This window comes from Colletotrichum paranaense (genome assembly GCF_030867605.1).
Source record: "Colletotrichum paranaense strain IMI 384185 chromosome Unknown Scaffold_2.1, whole genome shotgun sequence".
Lineage (NCBI taxonomy): Eukaryota > Fungi > Ascomycota > Sordariomycetes > Glomerellales > Glomerellaceae > Colletotrichum > Colletotrichum paranaense.
The window spans coordinates 4,076,172-4,099,758 of NW_026848960.1; the positions used below are offsets into that span (position 1 = coordinate 4,076,172).

At 53.8% G+C, this 23,587-nt stretch overlaps 6 protein-coding genes across 6 annotated transcripts; 2 read left to right on the forward strand and 4 right to left on the reverse strand.

Annotated features, from left to right (window-relative positions):
* Positions 1-1,971: 1,971 nt before the first annotated feature.
* CPAR01_03270 (uncharacterized protein) lies at positions 1,972-2,265 on the reverse strand (the record flags this gene model as incomplete). The annotated part of the gene is made up of 1 exon (XM_060487557.1): positions 1,972-2,265. The coding sequence occupies one exon, from the start codon at positions 2,263-2,265 to the stop codon at positions 1,972-1,974; it is 294 nt and encodes a 97-aa protein (XP_060354885.1).
* Positions 2,266-3,096: 831 nt separating this feature from the next.
* Positions 3,097-5,646, reverse strand: CPAR01_03271 (uncharacterized protein; the record flags this gene model as incomplete). Its single annotated transcript, XM_060487558.1, has 1 exon — positions 3,097-5,646. One exon carries the CDS (start codon positions 5,644-5,646, stop codon positions 3,097-3,099), a length of 2,550 nt encoding a protein of 849 aa, XP_060354886.1.
* A 1,722-nt stretch (positions 5,647-7,368) lies between these two features.
* CPAR01_03272 (hard surface induced protein 3) lies at positions 7,369-8,978 on the reverse strand (the record flags this gene model as incomplete). Its single annotated transcript, XM_060487559.1, has 2 exons — positions 7,369-8,681; positions 8,738-8,978. 2 exons carry the CDS (start codon positions 8,976-8,978, stop codon positions 7,369-7,371), a joined length of 1,554 nt encoding a protein of 517 aa, XP_060354887.1.
* A 3,162-nt stretch (positions 8,979-12,140) lies between these two features.
* CPAR01_03273 (acyl-CoA ligase) lies at positions 12,141-18,015 on the forward strand (the record flags this gene model as incomplete). The annotated part of the gene is made up of 4 exons (XM_060487560.1): positions 12,141-12,203; positions 12,393-12,415; positions 12,501-17,180; positions 17,232-18,015. The coding sequence occupies 4 exons, from the start codon at positions 12,141-12,143 to the stop codon at positions 18,013-18,015; spliced, it is 5,550 nt and encodes a 1,849-aa protein (XP_060354888.1).
* A 290-nt stretch (positions 18,016-18,305) lies between these two features.
* CPAR01_03274 (uncharacterized protein) lies at positions 18,306-19,851 on the reverse strand (the record flags this gene model as incomplete). The annotated part of the gene is made up of 4 exons (XM_060487561.1): positions 18,306-18,876; positions 18,961-19,355; positions 19,465-19,599; positions 19,648-19,851. 4 exons carry the CDS (start codon positions 19,849-19,851, stop codon positions 18,306-18,308), a joined length of 1,305 nt encoding a protein of 434 aa, XP_060354889.1.
* A 1,548-nt stretch (positions 19,852-21,399) lies between these two features.
* On the forward strand, positions 21,400-22,803 carry CPAR01_03275 (uncharacterized protein; the record flags this gene model as incomplete). The annotated part of the gene is made up of 1 exon (XM_060487562.1): positions 21,400-22,803. The coding sequence occupies one exon, from the start codon at positions 21,400-21,402 to the stop codon at positions 22,801-22,803; it is 1,404 nt and encodes a 467-aa protein (XP_060354890.1).
* Positions 22,804-23,587: the final 784 nt, after the last annotated feature.

Genomic DNA, 23,587 nt, shown 5'->3' on the forward strand with positions numbered 1-23,587 from the left:
CAGGATCGAATAGATGGGTGACGGAGAGAGTACAGACCAGTTGCTTTGACGTGACGACAGAAGAGCAAGGCAACGCGGGTGCGCGGTGCAGTTGAGTTGCAGCTGCGAATGCGATGCAATGTGTGTGAGAGTGAGCGTAAGCGACCTCGGTCGGGTGCAGCTGCTGTGCAGTACGCAGTAAGGTAAGGTATTATGCGACGTGCAGTGACAACGAGGAACGTGGATGGGCCAGGGACTCAAGGGGAGTCAAGGGGGATGCTGAGTTGGGTGGTGGGATGGATGCCCAGGTGGAGGGATTCGGGGATGGATGGAGGGATGACTTTTGGAGGTGGTCTGCTAAGGTTAAAAAAAAAAAAAAAGCGTGCAGGAAGCGTAGAGTGGCCACCAAATGTCTGCGAAAGCGATTTCTTCTCTCCCACAGACAGAAGGAGGATTTGCGCTTGCTGAGTGTGGTCGGAATGCGCGGGAAACGATACCACAAACACCACTTCAATAACGAGTTTTTGCAAGTCCCGATCCTGAGACGTGATGACAGAACAGAGCAGAGCAGCAGCAGCAGCTCTTACTTTCCACTTCTGCCTCCTGCCTCCTGCAAGTCAACCTGGTGAGCCGCTCCTGCTTACTGGCAAGGACCGGAACTCTGTTGCGGCAACAACCCTCGTGTGCCACTGCTCGCACCTGCAGCTTTAGGTCCGATAGGTCGGGTAAAGGTAGGTGCTCACTTGGCTCGTGCACTACAATCGTGCTGCTCTTGCTGCTTGTTGTCTGTTTTCTCTCCCTCAAGGTACCCAAACCCTCTCCCAGCATGGAATCAACAGTCAGAAAGAGGAAAGCACAATGACAGACCCCCTGGCTGTGACTTCCCGAAAGATGTAGGATCGAATGTCGGGCCAATCTATGGCAAGGTATCTGTAAATGGGCGGAACCTTCCAGTTGTAAATCTCCAACGCGTAATTGCCTAAAGGCAACAGGTTGAGGTGCCGTAACGTGTAAGGCAGGTAGGTTCGTTCCTTTGATGGTTTCCCCAGTCCATGAGGTGCCTTCCAATCTTAACAACAGGTGCAACTCGTTGCGCAACGTGACAAGCACCTTCCACGCAAACTCTCAACTCTGCGCAACGTGGTGTCGACGTGTCGTAGCCTTTTTTTTGGTGTCGTCGCATCAATTCTCGCTCGTTGTTCTTCCAAATTCAATTTTGCTCTTCGGCTGCACATCTGCCTCTTCCTGTCTTGGAGCCTCTCGTCACCGCAAACTCAATTGCAGCCAATGTGCTCCCTAGGCTATTTTCGTGTCGACAACGCCCTCTTCGGCCAATACTGCCAAATCAAATCCTGTTTCGGCTTTCGTGCTTGTCGAATGTCGGCAAGGTCCCGTCCAAGACGCTGTCGAAGATCACCCGATGCCCTCCCTTCGGGGCTAAGCTTCAGCCCAGTGTTCCAGCTCTGTGCCGTCTGATGTCCGATCGCCGACTGCTCGCGGGGATGAGCGGGCTTCGATGCCGCACCAAGACAATCCCAAGTTGCCCCTCGAAGCTCGATAATGGGATGAAGCGAATCAGGCACTCTGAACCCTCTTCCCGACGGCAACCACCGCCGTGCTTCCCGTAGCACGTATCTGGGATCCTAATGCGATGAATCGTGACTGGCTTTTGCCTTTTGTCGCAAACTGTCAAAGCCAAAGAACAAAAATGGAACGATGGAAGAAGAGGGGGAAACAAGGTAACAAGTCAGTCAAGATTTACTTTGGTCGTTGTCTGAGTCAAAACTACCACATCGAATTCGTCGAGAACCATACTCCAAGCCGACTGGCTTGCTATTTCGCAAGGATGGGCTGGCTATTCTAATCAGCCATGACTGTGACTGCAAGAAACTCGCCTCTCTATTTGTACTTTCACATGAGCTCAACACCCTCACATTATCTCATCCCGAACATTGACTGACATACCTTACACACCACAGATAGACACCTCTTTCAGCCGCCGGGCTCCCGCCCCCGCCCCCGCCAACGCGCACGCAGTGTTTTGCCCTCCTCTGGCCCTCCGAGCCCTGCCTTACATCTAGAGGAGCACGAGATCCATAAGCCATTCAATAGGAATCGATCCAGCGGCTCTGTCGAGACGATACGACTCCGTACCATCTTACTTGCACGGCGCCCTCCTGCATCGTAGCATCTCCGTTTGGGACTAGCGCCCCTACTCCCCTCGGCCTCGCCGCGCTTTCGCACGCCAACGTTTCTTACCTGCGGGCCGCGAGAGCTACGATTCATTCGCACCAACGCCGCGGCCCGCTTTCACCTTCGCCGACCTGCCCTTTCTTCACCTGTCCTCCTCGAGTCTGTTCAGCTTCTGCCCGTCTATGGCTACCGGGATACTTTGTACAGACCACGGCGTTGCCAATTCGCTGCCCAAGTCTCCATCATCCACGCAAAATGGTCTTCACACCATGTCACCGCTTCCGGTCATCCCCAGTTCATTCTGCGGCCCCTCCATCCCGCTTCTCTTAATCGAAACTCTGTTATGTTGAGGGCTCCGCAGCTAAAGTGCCCCAAGCCATGGCTCCTAAACCAAAACCTCATCCGGCTCCTTTGGCGCCCGCTTCCTAGCACCTGTGAACAGCACTTGTCCGAACTTTCCCATCTTTCTAGGGTCAATTCGAGGCCCTTTAGCGCGGGCGTGTGCTCTCGGCCGCAGCCTGCCGTCCGGCCGTTTGGAACCGTCGCATGGCGGCCGCGCCGGCCCCAGCTCCAGGACCCTTGGCAAGAGCCTGGATTGTGAGTCAGGATTCACGCTTGTCACTTGGGAAATGCACTCAAGTCTTGGGTTAGAGATCTGTTATTAATCATGTTGATACTAGGTTGGTCTGTATCGTTGATTCGTTAAGGGTTCAGACCAGGCCTTTTATCCGCTTCTCCTCCCCGCCCTCTTGGGTGCATCTATACTAATATGGGGTATCAATCCTATGCTAACCGCAGTCGTGTGAAGCAACCCCCTTGCTCCGGTCCAGAAAACAAACATCCCAATGTGGCCACAAATTACAAAGACTTTTTGGAGGCGCATGGTCATTCACCTCAGGGTAAGATAAACAAAGGCATCAATGATCAACGTCTTTCAACGGGTGAATAGCACGACTGTTTCACACGTTTGTTCCGAGTAGCGGCTGTCTGGGGCTGAGAGGCGTTGTTATTGTCGTCATACTCGTATACTTCGCGCTTTCTCTTCTCGATGATACTCGGACGGGCCGCCCTGGTCGCGGGAGTCTTTTGGCCACCTTCATCGTCGTCGCTGTCAAGCTCCTCGACGATGGAGTGCCCCTTTTTGGATACCTTTTTCTCGTTGACTCTCTCCACGTACCAGTCGAGGTCGCCCTTGTGCTTGTCAATAGAAATGCCGTTTCTCTTCTTCCGCATGTTGCTCCGCACCGGAGTCTCCAGCGCCAGGTGCTTGGTCGTCAGCACGTACCATAGCTTGGCTTCTCGGCCGACCTGGCGGTTCTGAACGGGGAGGCCCATCATCTTGTTCGTCTCTGCCGACCTTTGCCATTCTTCGTAGGCAGCCTGCTGGGACGTGCGCCACTCTTCGAACTCCATCACCAGCTCGTCGTGATCACGGATCATGGCCATGGGGTTGCGTTCTTCCTTTTCAAAGTAGCGTGTATCGGGCTTCAGGTCGAATGCTTGGGCAATCTCGAGGAGATCGAAGCAGCGATCCATGCACCACAAGTGCATGTAGCCCGCGTTGTGGTACGGATCATGCTGCTTCCCCGAGGTTTCGGGCCGCTCGTCGAAGCAGACGCGCCAGAAGCCTTTGAGGATGGTACCCTTGTAAGCCGGGCAGCCTGACCAGCGGCACGCGCGTAGTCTGTCGTCGCCCACGCGCGTCTTACAACCGTGGGGGACGTTTTGGATCCAGAGGGTGAGGGGTAGACCTTGCTGCTTCCGCTCTCTGATGTAGTACAGGATCTGCTCACGGGTGAAGCGCAGATTCGGCAGCAGCTCGCCCTCCTTGTTGTATTGGAACATGGGCTTTGTGTGGTCGTGGCCACCCCAGGCCGTAGGTGCTTCGGGGAGGGAGTCATACCAGTCTGATACGTCCACGTCCTTGGCCTTGGCGGGCTTGGGAATACGCTTGAGGATCTTCCCATTCACGACGGGGGTTGTGAGGTCTCTGGATGGAGTGTGAGCTGGAGTCAGGTATGACGGGGGGTTGAGAATGCCGGCTTCAAAGAGGCCCTCTCTGTTGAGGATACTGTAGGGAAGCACGTCTGTCGGTGCGGTTGACAGACTGTGGCGATGGATGAAGTCAGCAGAAAAGGGGGGTGATCTGGGCTTGGGGTGCACCAGTCTCGCCGTGGCGACGGCGGCGGGAGTGGAAGTGGTAGCAGGCACACTGCGCGGGATGGACTGTGGAGTGGTCAGAGGGGTGAACAGTGGAAGGGAATAAAGGAAGTTTACCGATTCGTCGTCGTAGTTGCAAGAGACTTGACCGGCGGCTGAAACTTGTGCCAAATCAGGGACCAAGGGAGCGAACTCGGGCTTTGGGGTCAGATGATGTTGAGATTGCGGCGGTGGAGGGGCGGTAAAGACGTCGGTAGTGGTCTTTGGTGAAGGGTGAAAGAAAGCCGCCGAGGAGGCGGGCTCCCGTTTGACGTTGCTGAAGGCGAAGCCGTCAAAGTTGGGGGCTTCTTGCTTGACGTTGGCAGGGCTGTAGGATTCGAGGCCGTCATAGGTAACCGTTTCCCTATTGGAGTCGTCGAAATCAAAGGTATCGAGGTCAAAGACTTCGCGGGCGTCTCCGAGTACAGAAGACGGGTGGTCACCGCACGGTTGTTGGTAGGCAAACATGTCGCGGGGAGGAGGGGAGGCAAAGAGATCTTCACCACCACCGCCGCCGCCACTGCCAAGCCCCGCAGCCGAGTTGTTGTTCAGGTCCCATGCCGTGTCACCACTGGACTCGAGGCCGTCGAAACAGGGCCAGGGAACGCTCGGCGGGGGAGAGGGCCACGATGTGCCGACGCAGGGTACTGCTCCTGGGGCCGGAGTCGGGGCCGCTGTGGGGAGTTGGAGGGCTTCGGCGATGGGACCTTCGAATTCCTCGAAGAGGGCCTGGAGCTTCGGGTCGTCGACGAAGGGCGTAGGCTCTTGCCTCAACTCTTGTTGGAAGTCCTGCTGAAACTCTGGTTTGAATTCCTGCTTCAATTCTGTCGGCTCTATGCTCGGTAGCACAAGAGCTGTGGCGTCTGTGGTGGGAGGTGTTAATTGGCGCTGCTCCTGCTTGAGTGGCGGTGGTGTTCCTGGCAATGTAATGAAGAGGACGTTGGGATTGATTGTCGCGACCTGCGCGGGCTTGCCCTCTTCTTGCTCGTACTTAAGTAGGGAACCATCATTAGAGTTGCCATTACCTCCGAAAAGCGAGCCGTCAGAGATTTGGCTCTCGGAGAGCTGTGATATTAAGGCCTCCTCGATGGCGGTCTCTGGGTTTTGCGCAGTCTCCTCCTCGACTTCAGGGACCGGCCCTTCAACGCAAGCGTCATCAAAGTTGAAAAAGGAGTCTGCGTCACCGTAGGAGTCGCTGCCGTAGTTGAAAAGGGTTCCCGGGAGCTGGTCTGGGCTGAACGTGTCCATCACCGGGGTGGACAGTATCATGGCCATTATGTCTCTGAAATTGTTCTTGTAGCTTTACGAATGGAAGTCTGTAGTGCTGTTCTTCCCTTTCTGCTTGACTTTTGCTGCTGTCCTCTTCGAAGATGAAATGAGAATCCAAGTGGTTCGTGTAGTTGAATAGTCTGTACTTGAACAACCCGTGGTCGAACTTGTCTGTAGTTAAAGGTGAGTATATACGACGCAAATGTGAAAACGAATCGAATGTCTAGATAGGTAGTCCGAGGTCGGGAAGAGTAAGGATGCTGTGGAGGGTGGGCGCACAACACGATATATAGGCATAAATGTGGTAGTCATCCCTTCCACAGTGGCAGAGCAGCCTCGAGGTCAATGAAGAAGGACGTGCATAAAGAGACTCGGTGATGGACAATGGGGACGCGGGGAGGCGGCATTGTTCGATGTGTTTGAAGATTGTCTGGCTGACAAAGGTTGGTATTGCTATTATAGATACTTGATTGGTATGGATAAAGTGCGAAAAGAAGAAAAATTACGAGAACAAGCCGCTGGCGGAAATACACAAGAGGCTTAGCCTTGGGAGAACAAGAGATGGGCAACAAGAGATGGGCTCCTCTTGTTCTTCAACAATGGCCTTCTTAGACTCGAGCTGGGCCAATCCAGCTTGGTGCTATGCATAGATGTTCCTATCTGAGTTTTCGTCAGCGACTGAAGCATGATCAAGATGCTAAAGAAATGATTTGGTGATGATTTGATATCAGGAGTAAAATGCTCGTTTCTCGACAGTAAATTCCGAACAGGTCTGTGAATAAATGCTTTTCTCATCATTTGATGGGTGTGAGGGTGAAAATGAAGTAAATGGTTGACATACCACTTGACTAGGTTCGACGAATCATGAGACGGATCACCTCAGGTTTGCATGTCTGGGTTAGCTAGGCGCAGCGAGACTGGGAGCGTGCCGTCAACTTCTGATAGCCCAGAGTCCCAAGCCTCGTGCGTCCCGTGTCGCATATGGAGCAATCGACACCACCAGATGCAGACTTCGAAAGGCCTGTCCTTGATCGAGGAGTTTCGGCCGTATCCGCGCCGGGGAATGAACCCGTGGTGGTGCGAGGTCGATGACCCTCGACGGCGGGCGGTAAACGACGATCAAAGGCGCCTTTCACCCGACCATTCGTCATACCATGCCGTACGGTAAAGGAAGTGCCAGGGGATGAAAGAGCATCTCGGTCCTTGAATGGAGATGATGTCTACCGCCTCACGTTTCGAGGTAGGTGTGACTGCGATCCCATGCTCGCAAATGAGCGTGACACCACCGGCTAGGAGCTGATTGCTGCGTGCGCTGGGTATTTCATCATGATGCGATCCTGGACTCCCAACGTCAAGGACGGCAAGCAAATGATGAAAAGGTAGATTGAAAAATTTATTTGATGGATAAATAAGCGTCGAGGACGTTGGCCAAAAAAGGTCGGCGACGAATGAGAGGGCCCCGCAGCCCTGTTTTGGTCCGTGCGTTCTCGACGCCGTTGGGAGGAAAGCACGAACCCCTGCTCCGTGTTTTTGACACTATTCCATTCTGGGAAGAGCACCTACGCTCGATCGGGGCACTTGGACGAGCCATCGATATCCCTCAAGGAACATCGAGTGAGAGAATCATTCTTGATCACGCTTTGGAGCCGGGGAGGGTGTTTGTGTGTTACCGAATCACCTATTAGTTTGGGTTTACTCTAATTCCATACCGGGTATGTCTATGATCTATCACTCCTCCCTCAAAAGCATCCCGTATGCCCACCTGGAGAACTCTATCGACTTCGCGTCTACAAAGGTGGTAGTGAGATCTGCAGTATATATCGCCGCAGGCGCCCAAAGGAGGAAAGCCAACAAGATGGCAAATACATAGGATGTCTGAGAGTCTCCGCCACCGACAAGACCTACAGTCCAGCGACCAAGGACTAAGCCTAATGAATAAAGGAGAGGGCCGTGGATCATGTATAGCGAGAAAGAGATCTTGCCCATGTACTGAGAGAAACGGTTCGTGAAGAGAATCTGCAGGAACTCGGCATGGTCGACGACGAGCACTGTCAGCACTGCACCGACTGGTATGATAAGGCACTCCTGGTATCGTGCTGGAACTAAAGATACGAGCGTCACGTAGCCGGGTGCCTGCGCTGCCTGCTCCATGTCCTCGGGCATGCTGAGCAGCCAGAGCGAGATCACGAATGACACGAGCCCGACGGCACGTCCAAGAACGCGACGAGACAGTATGCTGCCTCTCTTCGACGTCCGATGCGCGTCCCCATCCAAAGGTTGTGGTTCGGGTCGCGGGGCCAACCACCGCCATTGCCTTTCCTCGAGCTCGAGATGCAGATCGCACAAGAACATGCCGCTGAGGAACAGAAACATCCCAAAGTAGACGAACAACCATTCGAGATAAATCGCCAGGCCAAGCGCGAAGAACATCCTCACTCTGTTGCGTACTCTCGTGAAGGCCGATAGAAACATGAACACTACCATCGAGCTGATGAACTCGAGCGGAATCGTCCACTGGTGGGGATCGTATATCGGTTCCGGTATGTCGGAATCGGCCCGGACATGGGGCTGGCCGATGGGATCAGTTACCAAGGTCTCGGCCATCAAATAATGCCGCAGCTGGCCCCAGAGAGAGTCAAAGTGCGGCGGAACCCTCGTCGGGTACGCCACGCCGGGTAAACCCTGGTCGGGGAACATGTTGAGCCAAGTCATGATGGCGACAACGAAGCTAACTACGGCGGCGGGGAGGAAGAGCCGGGTATGGCGCCGGAAGACCGAAGATGCGATGGCCGAGCCTGCCTTGTCGAATTCCCCCCGGCGAGCCAATGTAAGGACGCGATGCGATATTGTGTAGCCGGACACGACGAAGAAGACGGAGACGGGAGCGAGGCCTGAGACGACGAGTCGGAGGATAGGAAGTTGGTACAGCCACCATCGCCGAGGTGGGTTCGGTGTCCATGCTAGTTGGATATCCCATGAGAACCACACCAGACCGCAGTGAACGAAGACGACACATAGCGCTGCAATACCTCGCAAACCGTCTTTGACACCATGTTAGCCCGGGCAGGTAGAGATGGCGAGGATAGTTCTTGTTTACCTAGCCAAGCTGTAGAGCGAAGTGGCTTTGCCTTGGTTTCTTTTGGTCCAAGGAAACTTGGAACCAGGAGGGAGGCAGCTTTTGAAACTCTTCTCCAGGTATCGTGGCGCCGTGTGTTGATGGGAAGTAGCGAGCCTTCTGCCTCTAATGTTGAGTCATCCTCTGCCTGATCGACCACGGGCTTGTATTCTTTGCTCGAATCGAAATCTCCCAGTGGAGCGTACGCGTGCCGGCCGTCCATATCGTCGGAGTCGAAGCGTGGTCCGGGGGAATGACAACAGTGTGACTATACCCAACCGAGCCTGCTTTGAAGGGTAGCTGAGCTGAAGCTATGGAGGAGAGGGAGGAAGTCTGAACTTATCACGTCCGGCACATGTGACTGCCAGTGACGATGATGAAAGAAAGCAGGCGGTGTAGGAGCACGTAAATGGTGCTCGAGAACTATTGCAGTGCGGACTGGGCACACAATGGGTGCAAGTCACTACTTTAAGAGGGACGAGACCGAGCTGCGCCGCCACAGCAGCGTGTGGTGGGCTTCCTAGACGAAGTAACCCCCACCATGTTTTACTCGTCCGGTGAGAAACGAGCAAATTCCGTAAGCGGTAATTCCAGAGAGGCGTTTCATGATCAGCAGAGTTCGAGGTGATCCGGAGGGAAACGAGTTCAGATGACCCCTGGGAAGGCTAATCGCGAGACACGGGGTATTCTCATTCGTCGACCCGGAGCCTCGGGATTCGACCTTTGCAGTTTGCACTGCCTGGGAGGTGTCACGACCAATATGCGTGAAGTTGAATCCATGTTGATGGCAGTAGAGAATGCAGAGTTGGAACTTGGGATTACGGGCTTGCGTATTGCAAACAAAGCTTTGAATGCCGCGTGGTATCCACGATTGGCACTGGATACCTTATAATATGCTTAAACCCGCCCACTTAGGTCGAGGTAAGATGTTCTACGGTGCTCGGTAGAGACCGAATGATTTGGAAAATCTCCCGTCGTCTGATGTGATTTGAATGTGCCTACTTGGCTGGCGCAGCATCCGAATGCGGCCTTGAAACGGTGGTGCGGTCGATCGCCAACGTGTGATTAGTGGGCTGCCGGTCGCACTGACTTGACCGTGCTGGACGGTCGCACTGAGCTCAGAAGATCATAGTAGCTCATGTTATCCGTTGTGGATGGAAACAATCTTGATGTCCTATAGGTGACTGAAGCTTGATGTTGAAGGAAGCTTGAAGACTTGGCTTAGCTGGGGACGACGGGTGGGAAGAAGTCAAGAAGCCTGGGCTTTCAGCCACAGTCCGTGTGCCACACTTGTTCCAGCCACATGCGTGAAGGTTTTGTATCTGCCAAAGAAATCTTCTACATCTGATTCTCTCAAGTGGTCCCCAACAGAAAGAGGAAAGGAAGCTATTTTAGTACTAGAAGTAACGAAATTTTTTTTTTTTTTTTTTTTTTTTGAATTCAGCATAGAATCAATGTTCGGCGACGAGAGCCATCCTGGTGACAATGACTTAAAGACCTGTGCCTTCATCCGTCCGGCGGCCGAAGACCGATCAATATTGACCTGCCTTTCTCCAAAAATTCGTGCCCACCAGCTGGGATAGAAACCAAATAAGGCTAGTAGCGAGACATTCGCGGACGGACACTGCACCGCACTGCATTGCTGGAGAATTCCACTGGATTAAGCTCTCAAGCTCTCAAGCTCTGGAGAGTTGAGACGGTCTAATGTGGTCCCTGGATGCAGGCCGACAGAAATAACTCAATATTTCTTGGTGTTCTGGCCTTTTTCTTCCGATCATCCACTTCTGGCCAGTGGCCACTGATGGTCACCGTGGTGGGTGCTGCGAGTGTGTGCCATTCCGCAATGGTACGTGATGATCACCACGCAACTGGGAGGGGGGGAGACTTGCCTTGAAAGCGAAGACCGAAGAGGGGAGAGTGGGTGATGCTCAGATGGGGCATTGGGAATGTTGCAGGGCATGGCAGTTGGGGATTCTGTTCCCGATCGGGTATGCCTCCGTCGAGCGCCCTGGGGCCGATTTCCTGATTTCGGGGTTTCCTGAGCGGCCACATCCCGGGGCCCATGTCGATGGTGCTAGGCCTGGGTTATAATGCTGGGCGGTGCTGGGCGTCGATGACGACGTTGTTAAGACTTGCCGTTTTCTTATTTCAGGTATTCTTTTTAGAGACTGGGGTCCGATGAAGGTCTCGATGCTCTCATCGTATCCACTCGTTGCCAGCCTGTGCGTTTGGTGACAGATGGAGAGAGTGGGAGTGAGAGGAAGAGTGAGAATGAAAATAAGAGTGAGACTGAGAGTAAGAGCGAGTGTGAGAATGAGTGTGAGATTTGCCTTGCGGGTACCTGAAAGTCTGTTTGGATGGTGATTCCGGGATCTCGATGCTAATTCATGAGTTGACACCCGCTGTCGGATCCGCCAGGATGAACTTGTTGCTGCCCCGTCTCCCAGAATCATTCTCTCAGCTTTCGCAGGCCATTTGAAATGCCGAACATTTGGACACACACACTCACTGAGAATAACGGCCACTATGATAGACGGTTCTGCTTGGCCATTCTTGGGATGCTCAGGGTAGATCACCCCCTCCTCGTTCTAAACTTGGATGAAATACGAAGTACATATCCGTACATGCTGCACCGATAATCATTCACCACACCGGACTCTTACGCCTTCAGTAAGGTATACAAATTCCTACGCAGTAAAGCTAAGGTAAGGTAAAGTAGGCGCCCGTGGCCGCCGCACTACCAAATTCCCCGTGTTCCCGCCCGGAACCCTGACTCCCTGAATCGTCCCAAGGAGAGGTGGGAAGGTGGGTGGAAATGTGGTGGAAAGTGCCTTCAAACTCAGCTGTCGCCGCCGCCGCCTCTCCTCTCGGGCTTCCTCTCCCGCCCACCCAGCCCAGCCCAGTTGCCCGCCAGCCTCTTCAGGTTAATCTTAACACACAAACTCGACCAACCTTGCCTGGCCTCCATCCTTGACCCAACCTGGTAAAGCGACCGCACTTCTTGCTGTCCTGGTCCAACCTACGTCACGAGACTTTTCTTTGAGGATGCCAGCACCACTGCAACGGATTGCTGCTGCTGCCATCACCAAGACAAGACAGACGAGACAAGACCTGGACAAGACTGGATGAGGGGATCCGACCAAACACAGAGTCAGAGACATCGACAGCTTGCGATCGTCCCTCCTTAAACTCTTTACGAACGGAACCTCCCACCCCTCCTCTCTCTCCTCTCTATCTCTCTCCCCACAATCCCCTTAACCCCGGGGGTCTCGGCCCATTCTACGTTCTCTAGACCCTACCTATTCTCTCCCCTTCCTTTTTGTCTCGTCGCTGCTGCATCCTGCGCTTCCATTGTGCATAGTTACCAGCATTGTTTTCGCCCGCCATGGCTGCACAATTAGATCCTGAATTGCAGGACAAGCTCGAGGAGCTGGAAAAGGAGTTGGAGGTATGTTTGCAACCTTCAAGTCGCCGTTTGGCACTGTCCCGTTTGGAATCGCGCAACTTTACGTCTACCTCGAGACGACTGCCTTGCGCATGCGCGCATGTGCGCGTCGTGCTCGAGCACCCGCAGCCTTGCCCGAACTACTTACTGTCACTTTTTGTCGCACTGACTGACCCATTCTTGTGGCTGTAGGAAGGCGACATCACAGAGAAAGGGTTGGTGCTGACCCCTCCATCATGACCTTCCCCTCCCCCGTTGCGAACAGCCCGACGGCGGCTAACCGATTTCCTCTGCGCGCAGATACCAAAAGCGACGGACGCAACTCTTTTCCCTGTACATGAGCCCTGGACCTGCTGCCGCTTCAGCTGTTGCCAAACCCCGAGGCGGCTTAGGCATTCACGACCCTGACAACCCGGGACATCCTTCGAGCGATGGTCACCGCGCAGCAGCTCTAGCCGCGCTCGGCGGCAGAGACTCCGATCCCAACAGCCCGACCTCTCCCGGCTCATACCGTCCACAGTCGCCATTTGGCGGCCATGGTTCGGGCCATGGCTCCGGCCACGGCTCAGGTCATGGCTCTGGTGGCTACGCATCGCCTGGGTACCAATCGCCCGGAGCTGGCTATACCTCGCCCGACATGAATCCTGCAGGTCTCCTCCGACCTGGCGGCCCTCTCGCCGACCAACGCCCGAACATGAAGCAGCACGATTCACTCTTCCTCGGCGCTGGTAACGAGCCGCCCACTCGATCGGGCACAATGGTCTCAACCGACTACGCCTTTAATCCCGACCAGCAAGGACACTACATGGACCAGCACGGGCAGAACCCATATGACAGCCGGACAGGCACGATGCTTGACTCGACTGGATACTTCTCCGGCTTCACCGGCGGCGGACAGAACTTTGAGCAGGGACAAGGTTATGATCAACAGGGTTACGACCAGAACGGTCAAGAAGAATACGGGGGAGGACACAGATATTCGTCAGGAGAGGCCTTTTCGCCAACGGCCGCCATGGCGCCGCCTATGCTCACGGCAAACGACTTGCCCCCGCCAGAAGTGCTCGAGTACCAGATGCCACTCGAACCCCGCGACCTTCCGTTTGCGATATCCGACCCGCACGACAGCAATACCCCAATGTCCAAGTTCGATAACATCGCCGCAGTCTTGAGACACAGGGGCAAGACGATGGCGAAGCTGCCCGCGTACTGGGTGCTGGACAGCAAGGGCAAAGAAATTGCCTCCATCACGTGGGACAAACTTGCGTCAAGAGCCGAGAAGGTGGCACAGGTCATTCGGGATAAGAGCTCGCTGTATCGCGGCGATCGCGTTGCCCTGATTTACCGCGACACAGAAGTCATTGACTTTGCCATTGCTTTGCTGGGGTGCTTCATCGCTGGCGTCGTCGCAGTACCGATCAATGATTTGCAAGACTACCAGAAGCTGAACCTGATTCTCACATCGACACAGGCGCATTTGGCACTCACGACGGACAATAACCTCAAGGCCTTCCAGCGCGACATAACAACACAGAAGCTTAACTGGCCCAAGGGCGTAGAATGGTGGAAGACGAACGAGTTTGGCAGTTTCCATCCCAAGCGCAAAGACGATGTCCCGCCTTTGACAGTACCAGACTTGGCATATATCGAGTTCTCCCGCGCGCCTACGGGTGACCTGCGAGGCGTGGTGCTGAGTCACAGGACAGTCATGCACCAGATGGCTTGCTTGAGTGCCGTCGTCACGACAGTACCAGGGAACGGTCCCGGCGATACCTTTAGTCGAACTTTGCGCGACAAGAATGGCCGGCTCATCGGTGCTGGTGCGACCAGCGAGACGCTCCTTTCATACCTCGATCCTCGACAGGGTATTGGCATGATTCTGGGTGTCCTTCTCACCGTTTATGGCGGCCACACGACTGTTTGGGTTGAAAATAAGGCCGTTGAAGTGCCGGGTCTCTACGCTCATCTAATCACCAAGTACAAGGCTACACTCATGATTGCCGACTACCCCGGCTTGAAGCGTGCCGCCTACAACTACCAGTCGGATCCTATGACAACTCGAAATTTCAAAAAGGGCATGGAGCCCAACTTCCAAACGGTCAAACTTTGCCTAATTGATACCCTGACGGTTGATGGTGAATTTCACGAAGTACTAGCGGACAGATGGTTGAGGCCACTAAGAAACCCACGAGCGCGCGAGGTTGTCGCGCCAATGTTGTGTCTGCCTGAGCACGGCGGCATGGTGATCAGTATTCGCGACTGGCTGGGAGGCGAAGAGCGGATGGGCTGCCCCTTGAAGTTGGACATGGGCTCCGATATCGATTCCGACGAAGAAGAGAAGGAAGAGGTGAAGCTTGCGCCCTCAAACGGATTCGGCAGTCTCTTGGGAGGCGGCGGCACCACCACCACAGAGCAGCGCGCTAAGAACGAACTGAGTGAGGTGCTCCTCGACAGAGAGGCGTTGAAAACGAATGAAGTTGTGGTAGTAGCAATCGGGGACGAAGCGCGAAAACGAGCTGCTACCGAACAGGGCACTGTTCGTATCGGTGCCTTTGGATACCCTATACCCGATGCCACCCTCGCCGTCGTCGATCCGGAAACCGGCTTGTTGGCATCACCACATTCCGTCGGTGAAATCTGGGTGGACTCGCCGTCACTATCAGGAGGCTTCTGGGCTCTACCAAAACACACGGAGCAAATATTCCACGCCCGGCCTTACAAGTTTGATCCCGGCGAGCCAACACCCACGGTAGTAGAGCCCGAGTTTCTGAGGACCGGTCTGCTAGGCACAGTCATCGAAGGCAAGCTCTTCGTACTTGGCCTCTACGAGGATCGCATTCGTCAAAAGGTCGAATGGGTCGAGCACGGCACCGAGGTAGCCGAGTACCGGTACTTCTTTGTCCAGCACCTCGTCGTCAGCATCGTCAAGAATGTGCCCAAGATTTACGACTGCTCTGCCTTTGACGTATTCGTCAACGAGGAGCATCTGCCAATTGTTGTCTTGGAATCACCAGCTGCGTCCACCGCACCTCTGACTTCAGGCGGGCCGCCCAGGCAACTCGATACTGCGCTGCTTGACTCTCTCGCCGAGAGATGTATGGACGTACTCATGCAAGAACACCACTTGAGACTTTACTGCGTCATGATCACGGCACCAAACTCTCTGCCCAGAGTAGTCAAGAACGGGCGTAGGGACATCGGAAATATGCTCTGCAGAAGAGAGTTTGACTTGGGTAACCTGCCCTGTGTTCATGTCAAGTTTGGTGTTGAGCATGCCGTGCTCAACCTCCCCATTGGAGTTGACCCTATCGGAGGCATCTGGTCTCCCATTTCATCGGACTCGCGTGCTGGAATTCTCATGTCATCCGACAAGCAATACTCGGGTATCGACCGAAGGGAAGTTGTCATTGACGATCGCACTTCAACACCGCTGAACAACTTCTCTTGCATCACTGACCTGATCCAATGGCGCGTTGCCCGTCAACCCGAGGAACTCGCATACTGCACCATTGACGGTCGTGGCAGAGAAGGCAAGGGCGTGACTTGGAAGAAGTTCGACACCAAGGTTGCCGCCGTGGCTCTGTACCTGAAGAACAAGGTCAAGGTTCGCCCTGGCGACCACCTGATTCTGATGTACACGCACTCCGAGGAGTTCGTCTACGCCGTTCATGCCTGTATCAACTTGGGCGCGGTTGTAATTCCTCTGGCTCCTCTAGATCAGAACCGACTTAACGAGGATGTGCCGGCATTCTTGCATGTCGTTGCCGACTTCCGTGTCAAGGCCATCCTGGTCAACCACGAAGTTGATCACTTGGTCAAGCTGAAGCTGGTTTCCAACCACGTCAAGCAGGCGGCTTCCATCCTCAAGATTGGTGTGCCGAACTACTACAATACCACCAAGCCGCCAAAACAAAGCAGTGGCCTGCGCGATAATGGCATTACCATGCAGCCAGCCTGGATCCAGACTGGTTACCCTGTCATCATCTGGACGTACTGGACGCCCGATCAGCGCCGCATTGCGGTTCAGCTTGGACACGATACTATCCTGGGCATGTGCAAGGTCCAGAAGGAAACTTGCCAGATGACAAGTTCCCGCCCGGTGCTGGGATGCGTGCGTAGTACCACTGGTCTCGGTTTCATCCACTCATGCTTGATGGGTATCTATATCGGCACCCCCACATACCTTCTCTCGCCTGTCGAGTTTGCCCAAAACCCAATGTCGCTGTTTGTGACTCTTTCTAGGTACAAGATCAAGGACACCTATGCGACGCCACAAATGTTGGATCACGCCATGGCCACGATGCAGGGCAAGGGATTCACGCTTCACGAGCTCAAGAACATGATGATTTCGGCCGAAAGCAGGCCACGTGTGGACGTGTTTCAAAAGGTACGGCTTCATTTCGCGGCTACTGGCCTCGACCGAACCGCCATCAACACTGTCTACTCTCACGTACTCAACCCTATGGTTGCATCGAGATCTTACATGTGCATTGAGCCTATTGAGCTCTGGCTGGACACAAAGGCACTGCGCCGCGGCCTGATATACCCCGTAGATCCCGAGCAGGATCCTAAAGCGCTTCTGCTCCAGGACTCCGGTATGGTGCCTGTTTCTACACAAATCGCCATTGTCAACCCCGAGAGCCGACTGCTCTGCCACGATGGAGAGTACGGAGAGATTTGGGTCGACTCGGAGGCTTGTGTCAAGGCATTCTACGGCTCAAAGGATGTGTTTGACGCCGAGAGATTCGACGGTCGTACCGTTGATGGTGATCCCAGCATCCAATACGTCCGCACGGGCGACTTGGGTTTCTTGCATAACGTCAGCAGGCCTATTGGCCCTGGAGGCGCTCAGGTTGATATGCAGGTCTTATTCGTTCTCGGCAACATTGGAGAGACGTTTGAGATCAATGGTCTCAGCCACTTCCCCATGGATATCGAGGCCTCTGTGGAACGGTGCCACCGCAACATCGTAACTGGTGGATGGTAAGTTCGATAGCCCCCATTAGTAGAGTCCGTCATGCTAAACACACACAGCGCCGTCTTCCAAGCTGGAGGTCTCGTCGTTCTGCTGGCCGAGATCACACGAAAGGCATACCTCGGTTCTGTGGTGCCAGTCATCGTCAACGCGATCCTGAACGAGCACCAGATCATTGTCGATATCGTCGCCTTCGTTAATAAGGGCGACTTCCCGAGATCGCGTCTCGGCGAGAAGCAGCGCGGTAAGATTTTGGCTGGTTGGGTCACACGTAAGATGCGTACCCTCGCACAGTTCGCCATTCGAGACATGGACCCCAACAGCATCGTTGGTGGCGACCCTGGTGCAGATGACCCCAACCCTCACAGGGCCTCTGTTAGTAGCCAGAGGAGCATGACCATGAGCGGCCTGGCGCCTGGCTCTTCGAGCCTGCGTAACGTCGAACACGCACCGCAAATCCTGGAGCAGGAAGAATTCGAGCATCAGGTCGGACAGATGGCAGCTCTCCCCCCGCAAAACCACGATGGTATCGCGGAGATGCCCGGTGACGAAGGTCCTGCGTTTGCACAGCAAGCGAATGCGCCGCCGGGCCACGGCTACGTCTTGCCAGACTTTGATTCCTTTGGTCGCGAAGATGGTGGTCCACCGCCTGTGGGTGCCAAGCCAGGCCAGACCCCGCCGACGATCCACCTCCCCGGAGTCGATGGCCGAGAGAGCATGGATTTGTGGAAGAATCAGCAGGGCGGCGGTGGTGGCCAGAGTGAAGAGGACTGGACGGCCCAGGCCCTAATGCATATGAACCTCGCCAACGACCTGGAGAGAAAACAGGGCCAGCAGCATTGAAAGAGGCGGTCTTTCAAACAGAACCAAATCTCTTCTATGCTGATTGTTTTTCCTTCTTTTTGTTAGCATACGGGTCTTGGGAGGCATTAGCTGCGGGCGTCTGTGGGCGTCTCTGAACTCATGGATACACTGGTCTCGCGGCATAGGAGGTAGTGTTTGGATAGAGGATTATCCTGTGCATAATCACTTGAACCTGGAGAAAAGATCATTCTTAATTCATTCTCATCCACTTCACGCAGTTTCGTTTGTGACTTCATAGGATGTCCTGTCGTCCTCAGTGATGTTATTCACTACCTCGGATTCCTCATGCTCTCCTGGATGAAGCTTGATTGAACAACAATTGACCCCCCATTGATATTCTCCTCGGACCCCGACCCAGTGGACAGATTCTTGACCCTGCCAGATCCAGCCGTGATTCGATTTGTTAGTCCAATCTCGTCATCCGACTCCCCGCCCAACTTGCCGTCGCCCCCTCCCCCGCCAAAGTTGAACCTTGACCCGCCGTACGTGAACAGGGCACCCGTACCATTTTGAGAGCTGCTGTTCTTTCCTCCACTGGCGCTCTGCTTCGATTTCAATCGCCATGGTGCGCTGTTAGATGAGGGCCCTCCACCTCCGGCATTACCACTGGAGTGGCCCAGGGAAGATGAGATTTTGTGGCGGACGAGGCGACGGAGGGGCGCGAGGTGCGGGAGGCAGGCGGACACGATTGCGATCGAGGGTTCGATTGCGGACCAGATGAAGACGGGGCCCATTTGCCAGGTTATGTCGAGAGCGCGGGAGAAGGTTGAGAGGTGGGTTATGCGGACTATACTTGCTACGCAGACGCTGGATGGGGGTTTTGGATTAGTATGGACCGTCCTGTAAGGGCATCGATTATCTCTGATATTGGGAATATGTGTACTGGTGGTGAGGGTGGGTGAGGAGAAGATGGTCGTGTCTTACAAACTTCCAAGCAACATGATGCTACAAACAGCGGCCTTTTTCCTGCCCGACATTTGCAGCTTTAAGATCTGCGGGATGGGAATCAAGAGGACAATGATATCGTTGACCATGTTGATGATGGCGGGGGCGAGGTAGAAGCTATTGATGTCTATGCATCTCCCCTGTTCACCCACAAACTGGTTCCAGTAGAACGAGAGGGGGCGACACGCGTTGGCCATGGTGGTCCAGATGATGATGGGGTAGGCTATGGAGAGGACGTACCCTGCGATGAGGGAGAATTTGAAGGACGAGGAGGAGGCGGTGGAGAGGAGGAAGATGCGTTGGTAGAAGAGGAGGATGGAGATTTTGGTGGCGGCGCAGGCTGTGCCGTAGATGAAGGTGTAGGCGTAGAGGATCTGTGGTTTTGGGGAGTTAGTATGAATGTGAAGTTCCGAGTTCGCTGAGGGTTTGCATTTCTTCCGAGGAGGATATTGATTAGAATAGAATCAAGGAGGGGAAGCCTACTTTAAAGACTTGTGTTAGGTCTTGAGGTGTGAATGACCAGACGTGATTTCCCGCACCGTAAGCCCCGCCTGCGATGCTTAAGCCGACGGTGGCGCCTACGAGGAGCTGTGATGATATGTTATTAACATCGTGAGCCTATTCACAAATTATCTCACATGGGAAAGTACTTGAGTAAGTTCTTACCAGTGAGAGAAGAATTGTCCAATCATCCGCCTTCAGGCTGTGACCTTGAAGAAACCTCGCCATCAGCCGGAGCACCACGGCCACGGAGGCTAGCACGGCTAGTATTATGACGGCGGCATTATTGCGAGCGACGCTGCTTTCTGAAATATCGAGATCATCTGGAGGTGGACCGAAGATGGCGATGATGTTGGGATCAGGTTCCATTATCGATGACCAGAGAGATGTGACGGTGGTGTGAAGCAGGAAGGGGGGGACCGATATCACCACATTGCAGGAATGCAAGGAACTTTCATTTCCTTGGGCGACGTTCTCTACTCTGAGATCCTCAGAGTCTGCTTTTCTTCATGGGATCTCAAAAATGAGTCGAAGAATCGTTGCGGCACAGGTTGGTGTGCCAGGAGGTGCAAAAAGGAAATATGATCCACGTTGGAGGAGTTGGACGTGTCCTTCGGATACCTTCCGACCAAGGTAAACCCGTGGTATTCTCAGCTACTCTGCGTACCTCACGATTCTCCACCGTGATGCTTCCGTGCACCGTTGCATTCACGTTGGACCAACGGCCTAGTTTCGTCTGCATCCAAAGAGCGCAGGGTTCATAATGCTGTTGGTACTGGGCAGACAGGCCCGGAATTCCGCATGGCCTGATGCTTCCCGCTCTGGCTCGCCAAAGAGCCAACAGTGTGGATCGTTTCTGATTTCTTCCGTTCAAGGATTATATGCACAGACGGGGAAGTTGTTGTTGGAGAGCATGTTTGCGTACTTCGCAATTCCCCTGGAGTCTTGACACTTCATCTTCGTTGGTGCGCGTCCCGCGCATGCAGGAACAGGAGTATAATGAGCGGGCGTTGATGGCAAACTCACTTTTCTGGTGAAGTGCCAAGTTTGCCACCGCTCAGCAAGACTTTGATGTGACTGAATACCCTCGTTGCCAAAAAGCCATGTTTGCTTCAAAGCGCAAAATGGTGACTCTAAAATGAGATGGCGCAGGTATCTCTAGAAAGGGAAGACGGGTGAACGTCGCAAGCCAGGAGCCGCTGATCCTGCCGCCCTTTACTTACGGGCCGTCTGACTGCTTTGTCTCGGGGAACCAAGGGTACGAGTCCCGCATACAAGGATTAGAATATCACATGCGACTTCCTCTCCATGGTCCACTTGTATTTGAATGACAGACATATCCAGCATGCTGGCCGATGATGGAAGTCTTCGTAGCACGAGAATACCTATGAACCCGTATATAAGTTAGAGTATCAATTAAGTCCGCGTTAGATGTCCTTGAGTCTTCGACTGGATCTCGAGCTTAGGATTATCAAGGTCAAATGAGCCTTTTTTTCATGGCTCCTATTACTTGTGGAGTGAAGGAGGCCGATCCTGGTTCTTGTTGGAACCGGGGCCATGAAGGACAGAGCAGGGTCAACAGTCTATCTCACCCCGTTGAGGCAGGGAAGAGAGTACCAGCAGGTTTCTGTCTCTGGTACTAAGCCTCCGAAAGGAGCATCTCAATGCAGGTCCCCTAGAGCCATTGCCTCCGTTGCTGGAGAGTTGCAATATGATATGACCTGATTTGAATGTATGGATGCGGCGCGGTCAACATGCGTTGCATAGTGGTCTGGAGCGTACGGACAAAGACATAGCGATGGTCTACAAGGGTCATATATAATGACAGTCGCCATTCTCGGATGTTTTGCTGTTTAGCTACCAGAATGCTCTTCTAAGCTGAAGGCTTTTGCACCAAGTTCTCGCACATTAACAGCTATGGGTTCCTTGTCAGGCTTCACAGAGATCCCGGATCTCACGCCCCTCGAGCGTATCGGACCCAAAGGCTACCTTCGATATGTCTTCCCTTTCCAGCTCCCCGAAGATTACAACCTCGATCAAGCTGCTTCTATTTTGCGCGCAGGGTATGAAGCCGCGCAACAGCGTATCGCTGTTTTGGGGTGTGAAGCCGTCCCAAACCCAGATGCCAAGCAAGCCGGCGTCTTGAAGCTTCAGAAACTCCGTCATGGAGACATTGAAGGCATCACCGTCAAGGACCTTCGAGCTTCCGGTACGTTCCCCATGACGTACTCGGAGCTCAAATCCAAGAACTTCCCAGTGGCTTCCTTTGATGCAAATACTATCTGCCGGCGCTCGGTATGGGCAACACCAGACGAAAGACTGCCCGTATCTCTTCCGCAAGCCAACTTCATCCAAGGGGGCCTGATTCTATCCTGGTGCATCTTCCACATGTTTGGAGACGGGAAGACGTTCCTGATCTGGACCAAGATCTGGGCAGAAGAGTGTCGCAGAGCCCAAGGCCTCGAGATCATAGACCCTTTTAAGCTGGATGAGGCGTTCCTCAGAGACCGTCAACGCATCATGAGCCCAACCGGCAAGAACCCGGGCCGTGCTGAAGACCACCCAGAGTACACCATCATCCCCTTCACGCCCGAGGGCATGCCGCCGAAGATCCTTTCCGAAGATCACCGCGGCCAAATCTTCTACTTCTCGCCCGAGGCCCTGGCCAGACTCAAGGCCGAAGCATCTCCAGAAAATGTAACGGAACCCACGAAGCAGAGATGGGTCTCCACCAACGACGCGCTCTCGGCGCTGCTCTGGCGTACCGTCATGGCGGTGCAGTCACCCCTCGAAACCCTCGAGGGCGACCCGGTGTCAGTCTTCAACATCGCCGTCGACGCTCGCCTGCGTACGGACCCGCCGGTGCACCCGGAGACTATGGGCTGCTTCCTCGGCTACGTGGCGGCTTCGGCGCCGATCCGCAAAATGCTCGGCTCGGCGTCCTTGGCTGACTTGGCGATTCTGGTTCGTCAGGCGTTGATTCGTGCCGATAGCCAGTTTGTCGATGATGTAGCTACGCTCATTGACACGGTGGAGGATGTGAACCGTATCATCCCTACGGCTCTCTTGGATGTGCCCGGTAACAACTGCATTCAGACATCATGGGTCAACTTCTCCCTGTATGACGTGCAGTGGGGACCGGTGCTGGGCGACACGATCCAGGCCGTTCGCGCGCCGCATGTTGGTGTGATCAACGGGTTGCAGGTCGTCATGCCTATTTTGCCGGACGGTGGGATGGAGATCCTTGTGGGTGTTGAGAAGAACTGCTTGGACAGGTTGTTGCATGAGCCATTGTGGATGAAGTATGCAGAGACGAGGTAAATGGAAAACAGTAGTATCACTAGTTGGGTGTATAAATGAGTTATGTGACAGACTGCGCCAGTTATTTCTAGCTTGACTAACAGTGTTTTCTGCAGTACGGGTTGTCATATGGTGCGGTGGTCTCCCCAAAATTTTCGATGATCTCACCCAATATGCACTTGTTTCAGATCAAGACTGTACCAGACTCAAGCAAAGTCCGGAAGCTCTTGTCGTCGAATCAAAGACAAGCGAAGTTTCCGCGTGAGAATTACATCAATCAGCTTTTACACGGCTCTTCTTCGTGAAATAGCCTCTCAATTTGAATATCCGCCGCAACTAGACGATACAGCTTTTAGACCGAAAGTTCGCTCGATCTCCATTCTTTAATATCCCTCGTTTTGACACGAGGACTAGTATTACATCCGGCTCATGCCACATAGATCCTCAACATCCCACCGGCCTCTCTGGTCTCCAAAGAAACTTTTCATTCTGTTAAAATGGATCAGGGACTTTTACCAAACTTAAATCGTAATGAGATTTACTGAAAATGTTTCGAAACGGGAAGAGTAAGGCCTGGGGTAAGTATACGGTCCTTCTGAGCCCTTTTCTTTTCTTTACCGGCATTCAGCTAGAAAAGCTCGCTGAAACTCGTCCGAGTCAGCTTGCTCAACTCCTATTTGTCCACACATTAGAACCAACGTGAGTGCGCCGGGTAAAGTATCTGAACCATATTCTGCTGTAGCCGTTTGAATGATAAAATCTTCTGTCATCAACGAATCGGATGGATTACTTACGTTTGGTGTTT